At 41.1% G+C, this 14,041-nt stretch overlaps 1 protein-coding gene across 3 annotated transcripts in view; it reads right to left on the bottom strand.

The window, feature by feature from the left end:
• The window catches only part of zfand2b (zinc finger AN1-type containing 2B), a 107,016-nt gene that overhangs the window by 22,058 nt on the left and 70,917 nt on the right, over positions 1 to 14,041 (bottom strand). For 2 of the 3 annotated variants that reach the window (XM_087130537.1, XM_087130517.1), the window contains one exon: positions 6,805 to 6,895. In XM_087130537.1, the coding sequence (XP_086986663.1) occupies positions 6,805 to 6,895 (91 nt within the window). Of the gene's footprint in view, positions 1 to 6,548; positions 6,649 to 6,804; positions 6,896 to 14,041 lie in introns of all 3 variants that reach the window. The other variant, XM_087130542.1, reaches the window with a different exon arrangement.

Raw genomic sequence — 14,041 nt, 5'->3', positions numbered from 1 at the left:
GACGTTATCATGTGACTGACTATTGATTTTTCATTAGCTTGATCTGTTTTTCCAAAAAGATAAAGTTAAAAAAAGAAAATTCCGAAACAGCTCTGTGGTTGTTCACAACCACGTCCCTCTAGTTTTTTCTCTTTTCCTTTTTCAGACTTTTTCCCCAAAGGGATTGTACACGCTTTCTTCCACCAGCCGACTTTGGTAGTTTTATATATCTGATTCATTTCAAACGTGGCAGACCTTCAGATGATCATCCAAGGATGGTCCTAGAAGAAATTAGTCATGATGACTTCATTACATGATTTATTATTGAATTTTGAATATTTAATTTTTCCCCACAGGTTTTGTACACGTTTTTCAACAGCCAGACTTCCATAGTGTTCTCGGACCTGTCTTGATGGATGTTAGGCCAGCATTCAATTAGAGAGGGTCTAGGAAAAAATTGGTCATGATGATGTCATCACATGATTATTGAATTGTGTGTATTTAATTTTTCTCCATCAACCCAAGGGGCTGTCAAAATATAATCGTCACCGTGACATCATCAGGAGTCACATGACATGAGATTAAAGTTGCAGTTTTCTCCATAGGTTTTGTACTCTTTTTTTCATTTTACACTTTTATGGATTTTACCAGTGCTTCGCCTGGGGCTTGCTGTGGGAATTTCGGACACATGTTCCCTTACACATAATTTCAACAAATTGATTCGATCTGTTTTTCCAAAATGATACAGATGAAAAATAAAAATTTCGAAACAGTTCTGTGGTTGTTCACAACCACATCCCTCTATTTTTTTTATTTTCTTTGTAGCCTTAGAATGTTTTCTCACTTAGAAACACGGAATAGTTATTTTTTTCTCAGACTAAGAATATTATATCCCAGACCCAGAAATATGTGAAACTATTTTCTCTGGCCTCGGAATATTTCTTCCTGCCGAACTATCAATATCGTCCACAAGACTCAGAGGTTTTGCTAAACTCAGAATACTTTCTCAAGACTCGGAGTATTTTATGCAAGTACTCATGAATATTTTACAGAGCTCAATACATGTACATTTTCATTTTCTCTCCCTTTTAGTTGTTTTCCCGGCCACAGATATTTTTTTCCCGGACTTTAACCATGTGCTGCTGGGTACCTTGTTTCGAGCACCATGGGTTTATACGCAGAGCCAGGGTGTCCGAAATGGGATAAAGGAGCTGTCCGTGTAACAAAAGACTGCACTTGGAACAAAAGACCTGCTGCTGGAAACTGCCATCATTTTTCGACTCCCATTTTACGAAGGTAATCCGTCACTCTTTTTAAACAGATTTACCACTGATTATGGGCACAGCATTTGTGTCAGTGTCACAAATTTAAGCAAACATTCAGGGGCAAATTCTGTAAAGTTCAGTTAATAATAACCTTCTATAGATTTCATTTTATTTCTGATGTATCTTCAACACACACTTGTCAGTATCACACATGGATTGTAATTCATCAATAGGCAGTTTTTATTAAAAAATATGTTATCTGCCAAAATCACCAGACTACCATTATTTTCTTAGGACTCATATTATTTATCCTGAACTGAGGAACATTTTTTTTCTAGATGCAAAATATTGAATGCTGGACTCAATAATATTAAACTGGATTCCTGCCTCAGAATAATTTCCCAGTGGGGCAGAAATTATAACCACACATGATCGAAGTTTGGATAAAGAAATGCTGAGATGGGCAAGATTAATATTTTTGGTGGATTGAATGGGAAGAGTAAAAATATTGAGTATGAATTGTGAGATAAATAAAGAAATGCTGAGATAGGGAGGATTAATATTTTGGCAGATTAAATGTGCGGAAAAATATTGAGTATGCGGTGGGGCAGGGAATCGATTAAAACCACATGTGATCCAGGTTTCAATAAAGAAAATGCTGAGATAGGGAGGATTAATATTTTTGCCAGATTGAATGAGTGGAATAAAAATAATGAGTACGTGGTGAGGCAGGGAAAAACGTCAAACCACACAGGATCCAGGTTTACATAGATACTGTTTGGGGAAGGAATATTTTGATGGGTTGGATGCCTATCATTATGTGGTGGGGCAGAGAAAAAAATAAAAACCACACATTGTCCAGGTTCAGAAATAAAAAGAAATGCTGAGACAGGCCTTGTCAACCAAAAGATGCAGCTTCTAACAAGGCAACTTGCCCCATTATCTCGCAGAAATGCAAATTTTATTTGGTCAGTCAGTTGCCCATCTTTGGTTTAATAAAAGATCCTTGGATCTATCTGATTGCTAATGTAGTTGATCCTCTATCCAAGTTAAAAATTTACATTTTGGAAATACTTTTGTAGTACAATGTACAAGTGTCTCCTGCTCACAGGGTACTGACCACATTTCACTGGAATTTGAGGTCTATTTGAGCTGAAGGCAGACTGAACAAATTTCAGACCTCAATAAAGGATAATGACTGAACCCTGACAGTGAAATTCAATCTGAACATTTGATCAGCTTAAATCTCTAACACACAGACGCTTATCTGGGTTCCCTCCCGCCATCCCCTGCTTAGAACTTGGGACTTGCTTCCACAGGCCTCGTTCTGAGGCCAAAATTGACAATGGACATCAGCCCACCACAGTGAGCCTTATTCATGCTGCTTGTTAACATAACAATAGCAAACGCACAATAGAGATCATTAATGAGCTGGAGACTGGTCTGGGTGCCGAACTGCACCGCATGTAGAGGGGAGACAGACGACCAGGAAAAATAAACATTGGCAGCTCGCCGATTAACATCGTGCCTAATACGAGGTTCTGTCATAATGCATGTATTTTTACAAAACCCTTTATCCTTGGTTAAACACAGATCTGTTGCTTTGCATGGTTTGAAGAATCTTACTGTATTAGATATAGGCACATAGTCCTATGTGCAATGCCCTAGATAGCTGTCACACTTCCTGGAAGATGTGATACTCTTTGCACTCAGCCTAACTCTTTATGCATAAGGTGGGATCACAAGCATGTATGCAGCTTTTAACGGTTAGAAAAAGAATGCTGTAAATCTGTACTGTGTTAAGTGGTTATATTCATGGTTCCAGAAAACTGCCACAGATCCCCACAAATCTGCACCACTTTGCAATCACTCGCCCTTTCTTGCAGTTATCACAGTTTAAAAATTGAAGGTTTCACGAAAGGTGGATTCTGAAGAGGATTCTAGCACTAATTATTCATAAAGTGGGCCAATCAGAGTTGCTTGTGCATTAACTGGTAGCCAATCACAGTCCATTATTTTAGCCAATCAGGCAAGGGGTCAGATTACTTCTGCCAGGCAATGCTAGTTTAGGAGGGAAATTCTCATGTGTAGATCATTCTGTCAGAGTTTGTTGGGCAAGCTGGGTCAATTTGATTGCTCTCTGTATGGAATAATTCTTGGAGCAGGATCAATTGGAATATTCTTTCTGTGGAATATTATGAGGACTGGCAGCTTGGTAATTCTGGTTCAAGCTGGGATCATCCTCTCTGTGGAGCACATTTGCTGTAGATGACAGTGCATTGCAGGCTGCAGGATTACTTCAAGCACAGACTATCTGGAGGGCTAAAGTGTGGGGCCTCTCCTTCTTGGAACATCCTTGCTGTCCAAGAGAACGCTGGACAAGTGTTATTTTTGAAAAAATAGTTGTGTGCTGTACATCTGAAAATTACTAGGAGTCACCTCGTGGATCCTTTGAGGCCAGGGTGTGGTTGGAAAGCTGGAGTGTGCTGAACCCGCATGTATGATCACACTGCATGAAAATAAAGCTCAGCGGGACCAGACCTCTTATTTGAAATTTAGCCAGAGGAGGGAATCCTGTTTGCTGTTGTTTGGTCGGCAGTGACTGAGCTATACTACTAGCACGATGCCCTCGGCGGCAGAAAGTCCTACCCTGACTGGCAAGCATTGCACACCAGTGAGGCTGACAACCCAGGGAGAAGCTCAAATGCACCAAGTGTTATTGCCTAAAATCAGCTAAAGAGCTTCCACACATTGTTTTGGAGAAAACTGCAGAGCGTAGCCCGGGTAGAATTGCTTGTCCTTTCGACAGCCCCCCATTTCCCCAACTACAGTGCTCACCTACTGTATTGGGTTAGTCCCAAAACATGAGCCTAACACTATCTCAGACATCACCTTTCTTTTCTAGCTGGGAGTTCTGTTAATGACTTCATTGATCGTGATCAGGGTGTTGTTAGATATGCTTCTTTGGATGCAGCCGTTGACATTGTGCGTAAAAATGTTCAAGGGGCATGGATGGCTAAGTCAGATATTAAGTCTGCCTTTCGGTTGCTTCCAGTGGCACCAGCCGATTATGAGTTGCTCGGTTTTACATTTCAGGACAAATTCTACTATAATCGATGCTTACCCCATGGGCTGTTCAATCTCATGTGCTCTTTTGGGGAAATTTAATACATTTCTTGAGTTTTGCATTTGTCAAGTTGCCAAGTCAGCAGCTATCACACATTACTTAGATGATGCAAAAATATGTTAGATGAATTTTTTAACGTGCTCAACGCTTGGGGTCCCCCTGGCAATGGAAAAGGCAGAAGGCCCACAGCAAGTCATAACTTACTTAGGCTTGATTGATTCCAAGCTTATGTAGGTGCATGTCGCACTCGGAGACAAAATTGTATAGGTACTGCTGAATAGAAAGAAGATCAAGTTGGTGGAAGTTCAGTCCTTGGTGGGTGTGCTAAATTGTGTGTCAGGCAGTGGCGCCAGGTAGAGCGTTCCTTCGCTGTATGATTGCACTCACACAAGGTCTGACTAAGCCCCATCATAGAGTGCAGCTTTCAGTTGGGGCCAAACAGGACTTGAAGACGTGGCTAGGATGGAGTTTCTACACTTCAGGATGTTGAGTTGTTTATCGCTGCAGCAGCGGGTATTGGGTTTGGGGCATACTCTATGGGGCAGTGGACAAAAGGGCGGTGGCCGCCATCAGATATTTCATCTCCTCCTTCCATCTCGTTTCTTGAGTTTTACCCAATCATGGTTGCAGTGCAATGCTGGGCTTCCCAATTATGCAACAGGAGGGTATGTTTTCATTCAGGTAACATGGTTGGACCGTTTTCGTTCTGTGGCCCCCCAAGTGGCACTGCACATGACCCCATTACCTTTTTTCCCCAAGTATAGTAGGGTCAAAGATAAGGTGTTTACTACCCTTGGCATGGACATCCAACACTCATAACGCATATGGCAACCGGTTGGCGAGCGTTTTGTAGATTTTTGCAGCACAGTGGGCACTCCACACAACTTCCAGCATGTGACAAATATGAAGTGAATGGAGGAAACACCAATTCAGAGGACACAAATGAAAATGTGAGATTTACAGAAAATGCAGGATCCTCTTCAATTAAACTACACTTTGAGCTCAAGAAATAATGTTGCCAAAATTCTAGATGTAGAGATGAGTTATAACAAGTTGTTCCAAGGTAGGAAAACGGGAGTAATTATGTTGTGTAGCTGGTTGACAAAAGTGAAAAGCAAAAATTCAGCAGAAGAAATGTAACGCAAAATAATTCTTGCAGATCTTGTAAGATTGATGCTGGTGATTAATGCCACAAATGCCTTGGTGTACTTGTGCTGTGTCTGCAAGTCACAATATATATAGCTTCAGTTGGTGGCTGGGATGCCTGGGGACAGCTCCTCAGGTGGACTGCAGATACATGTACTCCCCTCCAGACCCTCTTTCAGAACATGCAGTTCAATAACTAAGATAGAGAGCCAACACTTGTGAACATAGGAGGAAGACTTGGATTTGGAGGTCCCTGGTCGGTCCAAAGAAAAATAGTGCAGAGCAGACAAAATTCGGTAGGCATATAATCAGCATGATGGCAAAGTCTGGAATGCCAAGCTTGCCAAAATTTTGGGGCAAACTGTCACCCAGAACATGCCCTTACAACATGACTAGCCCAGGCTCTCATTGGACAACTTGAAAAATGTCACACATGACTCCAATACTGATTGTTCATTTAGTATCTAGGTAGATGAGAAAGAGGGGGGAGAGAAAAGAATGCATTCCGATTTGCGGAATGCCAGTGATACACTTTAGACACACGCAATACAAGGCCGGCTCCAGGCTATCTTTTAAACATAGAGACGGACAGAACTGTACGGAAATTGTACCTTTCAATGGGAAATCTAGATGATACAATCGTAAATGGACTAGAAAAATTATAAAAATTAGGCCTAAATTGTACAAGTTGGCATCTCTGCAAAAGATCAAAGGCTCACCACTGGAACACTGCTTACCAGTAGAAATGTCAAAAGCAACAATTAAAGTATGCAAAAGGAAAACATAGTCATAAAAAATAAAAGAGCTCTTTTGGGATGGGGTTACATGTTGCATAAAGGTTATAATTGGGGAAAGAAGGGTTCCTTTTCAATGTGTCTTTAACATTACTCAGCCAGCCTTGGGCTTAAAATTACAAACGTAATCTTAATGTCTGGAATAAAGATGGTAAATGCTAAAGAATGTCAGTTTGGCCCAAATGTGAATGTTCAAACTTACTTGCATATTATTCCTACAGTCTTCACAATACTCACCTTTGGAAACTAGACACTTTTACTTGACTGCTTTGATTACAATCATAGGCTGCATAGCTTGGGGCATCCTTCCATCAGCCCATTGCCATTGATTGTGCAGCTACATCATATTGTAAAGAATGTGCAGACAATCAGCAGATAATCAAGACTGTTAACCTCGAACAAGATGGAGGCCAAAAGTTCATTTTAAGATGCATCACGTTAGTTTTCAATTTGTTACTCTATGGGTACAGAACACATACAAAATGACACATACCAAAGCTGCTTGAAAAACTGTTGAAGGCTGTGTTGTGCCATGTTGATGCATTTGAGATGCATGACTGCCAACAAATCTCTCTCCTCTTCCTCTAAAAAAAATATGAAAAAAAAAAAGTTTATTATGAAAACGTGCAAAACTCCCCTAACACAATTACTGGACATTTCTACTAGAATGTACCTACCTATAGCATGTCACTACATCCTGTAGAGGGTGCAAATCATTTAGTACAATTTACTCAAAGTACCTTGCATTCCGCTCTCCGTAACACTTCTTTGCTCAAGTATACAAGCGTGAAAGCAGGGCTTGCAGAGTCGGGTAGTCCGACATCCCGGGACAACTGAAATATTTTGTCAGGCAACCTAATGTTCCAGGCTGCCAGCCCAACAGGCAAGCACCTGTTTTCGGCAACACATTTTTTGCCCAGCGTTTTGGACATTTCAGCACCGTGCACCGAAAAAAAATCGACATCCTAACCTTAATGTTACACGACTGTACATGTTCAGGTAGGTGCACCGTGGTACGTACGGTCATATTGTTGGCATGAGCAATGCAGCCGCGTCTGTCTTCAGTCGTTTTCCTTATTCAGGATCGCTTACACTATATTCAGTCATATTACAGCTCAATTATCATCAAATTCCAATGAAATGGGGTCAGAGGTCTACCTTGTACACGCATATTTTCAAATTTTGAGCTTTTAAGTTGTCTTACAAGATCGACAAAAGTGACGACACTTTTTCAAGTTCTGGATCAGTTTCACCAGTTCTGGATCGCTTCAAAAATTTCTTTACTATTAAAAGTAGTCAAGCATAAACCTATTTCTCTGCCAAAACCATTGTAATAAGCATATTTTCTACATGCAGTAAAGTAAGTCTTATTTTAAAGGGGATTTGTTTATATATTAGATTTTCAGTGCATCAACATGAATAGCCTGCATAACTTTTGACTTGACTTTGCTGCTCAGTGAGCTGTTGACCACAAATCCCCCCACGCTGCAAAATTGACGAACCCATCACATCACGTACTAATCTGTTACGCACATGTAGTTGAGTTCATGACGTTCGTACATGTACATGTACTGGAAAATTGCATGCGCGATCCGAAACTAGGAAAAACTTTCATGGAATTTTCCGAGCCCTGGAAAGTGTGGGTGTATACAGGAGTGGGGACTCAGAGGTAGGATGGAGACACTCTATCTTAAGTACTCTCTGGGAGAATAAACCCCCCAGGTGGGTTTTACTACATCTGTCTTAGCCACAGAATGCTACTACACATTTAACATTTATTTCATTTTTAAACGCCATTTCTATTAACAATTTCAATAGCACTGTACATATCAAAATACCAAAAAATAATGATTATACATTCATAACGGTTATGTAAAACTACAATTAAAATTATGTATAATTAAAAGTTACAAAAACTACATGTTATTTTAGAAAGCGGGTTTTGCCCTACCCAACGTATATATTGATAAACACTGTATGCTCAGAGCTCGTCCGAGAGCTTGCGAAAAATTCACAAGCTTACTCGGGTGGGACTCGAACCCATGACCTCCTGCTTACCAGTGAACCACACGATTAATAAAACATAAACTGACTCGCATAAGACCTTATAATTATTACATCTATCAAAGAGATACGTCTTGATGGCAAGCTTGAACTCATTTTCATTCGTAACATCTTTCAACTGGGTTGGCAAAGAATTCCAGTTGGTCAGGGTTTCCGTGCTGGTCACGTGATACATGTACACAGTGCTTGAGGGCACATCATTCGTGCTTGATTTATTTTACAGTTGCGGTTGATGCCCACCCAGTGCTTGTGGGTCCAGTCCACTAATTCAAGCCCCATTGAAAACAGTGTAAAATCAGCACTGTTCAGGGCCCAATAGCATGCACGCCAACATCCCTGAGATTTCTAAAACACAAATTAAATTCTTGTCTGGTCAGCTATCTTTCAATTTCTTTTCAATTTTTTTGTGGGTTAACAAATTACGTTTTTCATTATTCCCACAAAACAAAATCACCCACCAAAAAGTGATTTTTCCCAAGTCTGATTGCAGCCATTTTTCAAGTGGCAACCCTCAACTTTCTCGGGCACTTAGGACCATTTTTCAACCGTAGTTTTTAGCCCTTCTGCTCTCATATGAAAGCTGAAAGACCCAGGGAGTTGATTCTGGCAACGATTTACACAATCTCATCATTAAGGGGGCCAAGCAATCTCCTTTTTCAAAAGATACTTTTAATGCTAATGAGCTGGCCAGAAATTCTCACTTGAATTAGTGGTCTGCACCCTTTATCGACGTGACAATGGCAGCCCATGTGAACATGCTTGGCTAATCAAAGAAGAGCCGAGCGCGTGACAGTAATGACTCATAATGAAGGCAAGCGTTCTTTAATCACTTTTGTTCATCATTTTTCAGTGTTTTTTTTTAATTGGCCTACCAAAACTTCGAGATAAGCGGCTTCAGTGGTATTGACATTTTGAGTTACGGATAGTTTATTGTACATATATTACAGGCCTATTCTTTTGTCGGCAATACAGAAAGACTTCAAGGTAAATGGAGTTTCGACTTAACCCTCTCATTCCCATGGGCGACTTTCGTCCACAGAGCGCTCACCCGTGCTCATTCCCATGGGCGACTTTTATCGACGCGCGGTAACCTGCGCTTCCTTCCCATAGGCGACTTTTGTCGACGGGCGCAATGCCCATTTTCAATTAGGTCTAAAAACTTTATTTGCTGCCGTCTGTTGATGACCTTTATACAGTTGGAAAGCACCTCACATGGGCTTTTCAATGATGTATAATTCAATAGGGGTCACCATTAGATAATTCCGAGAAATGCCATGCGAACTTTGACACTGAACCCAACTTTTTAGAAGATTTGCTGCGAAGTTATCAACATAGATGAGAGAGATGCCCGAATTCTTGAAGAGATTTGTGCCGACAGTGATTCCGACTATTCTGAGGAGGAATCTGAGGAGGAATCTGCCGGTTTTTCGTCAGATTCTGAAGGGTCTCACGACAGCAACACGTTGGGTCCGAGCGGTGCAACAGCGGGTGGCATTGGCCGTGGGCACGCAACAGGTCCCGGTGACGCTGGTTGCGGGATTCATGGCGGAGTACCTGCTCGTGGTGGACGTGGAGTACGTACTCGTGGGGAACGCAGTGGCGCTGGCCGGGGCAGAGTTGCAGCAGGTCGCCCTGGTAAACCCAAGCAACCAATTTTCCGTGAGGGCTGGCGAAGCACGGCAGACCATGTACCCACACCACTGCAATTTACAGGAAATCCTGGCCCCACTGACGACTTTACTGGACTGTCAGCAGTAGAGGTATTTATGCTGTACTTCAGTGCTGCCATCTGGGATCTGCTGGTGACTGAAACAAGCCGATATGCGACCCAAAGTCTACATGAACCCAGAGAACGCAGCCAAATGGGCATCAAATCCTGTTGATGTGAGATGAAAGCATTTGTAGCACTAATTCTGGCCATGGGAATAAACCGAATGCCCCAATACCGCATGTTCTGGTCAACCCTGGAACTTCTCCGCAACACATTCTACTCATCAATAATGTCACGTAACCGCTTCTCACTCCTTCTTTGGTACCTTCATTTATCCAATAATGAAGCCCCCCGTCCCCAAGATGCAAACCTGTCCAAACTCAGGAAACTTCAGCCGTTTTTGGACTTGGTCATTCAACGATTTTCTTCTGTGTACAAACCTCATCAGAATCTTTCCCCGGATGAAAGTATGCTAAAATTCAAAGGAAGACTCGGCTTTGTGCAATACATGCCGAAAAAGCCTGTCAAGTGGGGTAGGAAGGCATTTTCACTCAACGAATCTGCTACTGGATACACCTGCAAATGGAAGCTCTACACAGGACGTGAGGATCGCCCAGCACCAGCTGGCGCAAATCAGCCCGTCAACCCTCACATGGAACACCCCCCTACCTTAAATGTCAATGGATGTGTCATTCTTGACTTGGTGGAAGGATTTGAACACAAGGGTCACAACTTATTTTGTGACAACTATTACACAAGTCCATCACTGTATGCGAAACTCACGGAGCTTGGATTTGGATGCTGTGGTACAGTGAGGTACAACACACAAGGAAAGCCACAAGCAGCCAATCCGAAGGAGAACAGCATGAAGAAAGGGGACCCACCTGCCTTTTATGTGAAGAATGTGCAACTTTGCATTGTATGGCATGACAAGAGGCCAGTAACTGTTCTCACAACCATCGGGGACTGCACCCTTACAAACAAACGAGTGCGATCACGCGAAACTGCTGATGGTTTCAGAAAAGGACTACAACAAAAACATGGGAGGGACTGATCTTGCTGATCAGTTCTTCCAATACTACAATCACACTCATCGTAGCGTGAAATGGTGGAAACGTGTGTTTTTCCACATACTGGAGGTATGCCAATGCCTCCATCGTGTACAACAGCTTGCCAGACAATGCATCTCTGACCAAAATAAAGTTTCGGCAAGCTGTGATCGAGGGCCTGCTTCTGGGATGGGAACGCAACCAGACTCGTCGGGGACGAAGAGCTTCACGTGCTGATCTTCCTTCAAGAATGACAGAAAGAGGGCACTTTCCCTCCAAAACGGACAATGGCCGAAAACCAGACTGTGTCATTTGTAGTGACAGATCCAAGCAGGGGGGACAAAAACAGACATCCATATGTTGTCGCAAGTGTGACAAGGCAATGTGTGCAGTTCCGTGTTTTGAAAGATACCACTCATACGTGAACTACAAAGATGACAGGTTGGATGGGTAGGATCCTGTAGAACGCATGCAGAAATAATTCTGCTTTCGGTCTCAATCATTCCCGTTACTTCATATTGAGCAGTAGTTCGCATCAGTTCATGCAAATTTCAAAATTTGACTTCTGAAATGTAACTAGTAAGGACTTTGTAAGTTCACAACTGAAATCAACATCATCAATAGGCCTATACATGCACATCTTTTTCATGCATGTACAGTACATGTAGTTTTTGTGTGAATGAGCATGGTTCAAAACATGGAACTGTCTGTAGAAGGATAGACCGATCGCTTGACCAATGTTTACATGTCGTCACATCACGCAATAGTGGGTATCAAAATATCAACAAACATGGCGTCAACCAACTGCTGTTGTAAACTTACATGATATTGTTGCACTATTACATGACTATTGTTTGTTCAATCAAGACTCCACTGCATCAATTCAACTGAGATGCTATGAAATACCAAGGTCACTTGACAACATGTAAACATTACTCACAAATTTGTTCATACATGTGCCAATTTTGTGACTTTCTTTGTTGCAAGGTTTTTATTGGCCTTGTCAGAATCTTTCGTCATAATGGAGACAGTGGGGAGGGCACTCTTGAGTTTGAATATAACATTTTCCAGTCATATCAAACAAAAATACTGTTGGGGACACACATTTTATATTTTTGCTGAAAGCATTGTAATCAGTTTTGATGTGTAAGACTTGCTAGTTGGAAGAAACTTCATCAATAAGAATGAGTGAAAAAGTCCTGAAATTTAGAGATTCCCAATAAACTTGGAAGGAGTTCCTTTGTGTGACAGATAATTGAAATATTTTTGCACGAGATAATATTGTCCTTTACCACATGTAAGGATTTGCACAATGGGTTGCATTTCATGAACATCAAGAAATTTCTTTTTGTATTTTGTCCACAAACATTGTGTCATGATTTTGTCTTTCCATTTTTAGTTATGTGTAGTTTATTATGTGAATGTATATAATGTAAATGAGTTACATTCTGTTGTAAAACATCAACAGAATTTTCCAACCACCGCCATTGTCTTGTCTATGTACAGTACGTTTACCGGTCCATTTACATGTACAACACAATTTTCTGCTTCCACATGCACATGATGCACAGTATAAGGCACTGTACATTTACACGCACACTTGTGCATTTGAGGTTATTACATGAAACATGCTGAAAATTGAAGACTCCTCAAAACGTTTCTTGGTGTAACTTGCTCATTCTCTCTTCAAATCATGCCATTTTTGTATGAAATAAAAGCTTATTTCACTGGCAACATACGCCTCACACAAATCTCCTTTGTTCAATGAAGATTTTATGGTGAAAACAGGGTTGGAAGATGACTACCACGTAAATGAAAAACGTACAATTACAAACTCAAAGATGTTTCTGCCTCAAAATTACAGAAATTCTCATGCAAAATACCTGTTGTGTGGCAATATATACCAAATTTAGAACCCACAAGAAAGGTAATTTTATAAGGATTAACTTGCATGCACAACTTTTTTGGGTAAAATGAAGTCTTCACGAAGAAAAATGAGCTTGAAAAACGAGGAATTGGATGCCCCCATTCCGTGAAAAACAATTCGGTACTGAAGTGCACACACCCTGCACACAATGCGGTCACCAACCACTTCCTGTGTCAACACAATGTGGTACTGATAGAGTTAACAGGCTTTGACTAATTGAGATTTTACTATATTTTGCAATGAATGGGTTTGATGATACAGTTTGGGAGAAAAAATTCCAAAAGGAAGCAAACAAGCACTCAATGGCACATTTTAACACCTATGGACCAGCAAGAAAAACTTTAACATTTAAGGACGGACGGCCAGCCAGACAGACGGCCAGCCAGACAGACGGACGGACAGAAGATGGAAATCGGTATTACATACATGTAGGCTCGCATTGCTTCGCAACTTGCCAAAAACCAAAATCATTCTCCATAATTTGGAGCAACAACGTATGATCAACTGTATCAAATGCGTCACCAAGGTCAAGTAAAACCATCATTGCTACCTGTTTGTCATCCATATTTTGAAACACATCCAAAGTAATTCTACAAAGCATGGTTTCTGTACTGAGAAACTGCCTAAGCTGATTGATTTGTTGGGAAGAGATTATTTTAGTGCATATGAGCAGTGATTTGATCTGCAGCTATACATTCCACTAATTTTGAAACGAAGCACAAATTACTGATTAATCTGAAATTTGACAAGTCAGCACCAGCCCAACGTTTCTTAATCAAAGGAATAACCACTCCATTTTTTTCAAATACACCATTTCTGAAGGAACGATTAACCATAGATGTAATAATAGGAAGTAAAATGTCTATACATACATGTATATGATTGTGTTTTCACTCCGATAAGCGCGACATTTTTACCTAACAATGTAGTTACAAAACAGTGATCTGACATAAAATGGCCCTCTACAGGTGGAGAGAGG

The sequence above is a fragment of the Acanthaster planci genome, linkage group LG02 (genome assembly GCF_054643075.1).
Source record: "Acanthaster planci isolate LZ-2023a linkage group LG02, COTS_SCS, whole genome shotgun sequence".
In the NCBI taxonomy this organism is placed as follows: domain Eukaryota; kingdom Metazoa; phylum Echinodermata; class Asteroidea; order Valvatida; family Acanthasteridae; genus Acanthaster; species Acanthaster planci.
The sequence above is the reverse complement of the archived record's forward strand: the minus strand, read 5'-3'. Positions and strand labels throughout refer to the sequence as shown.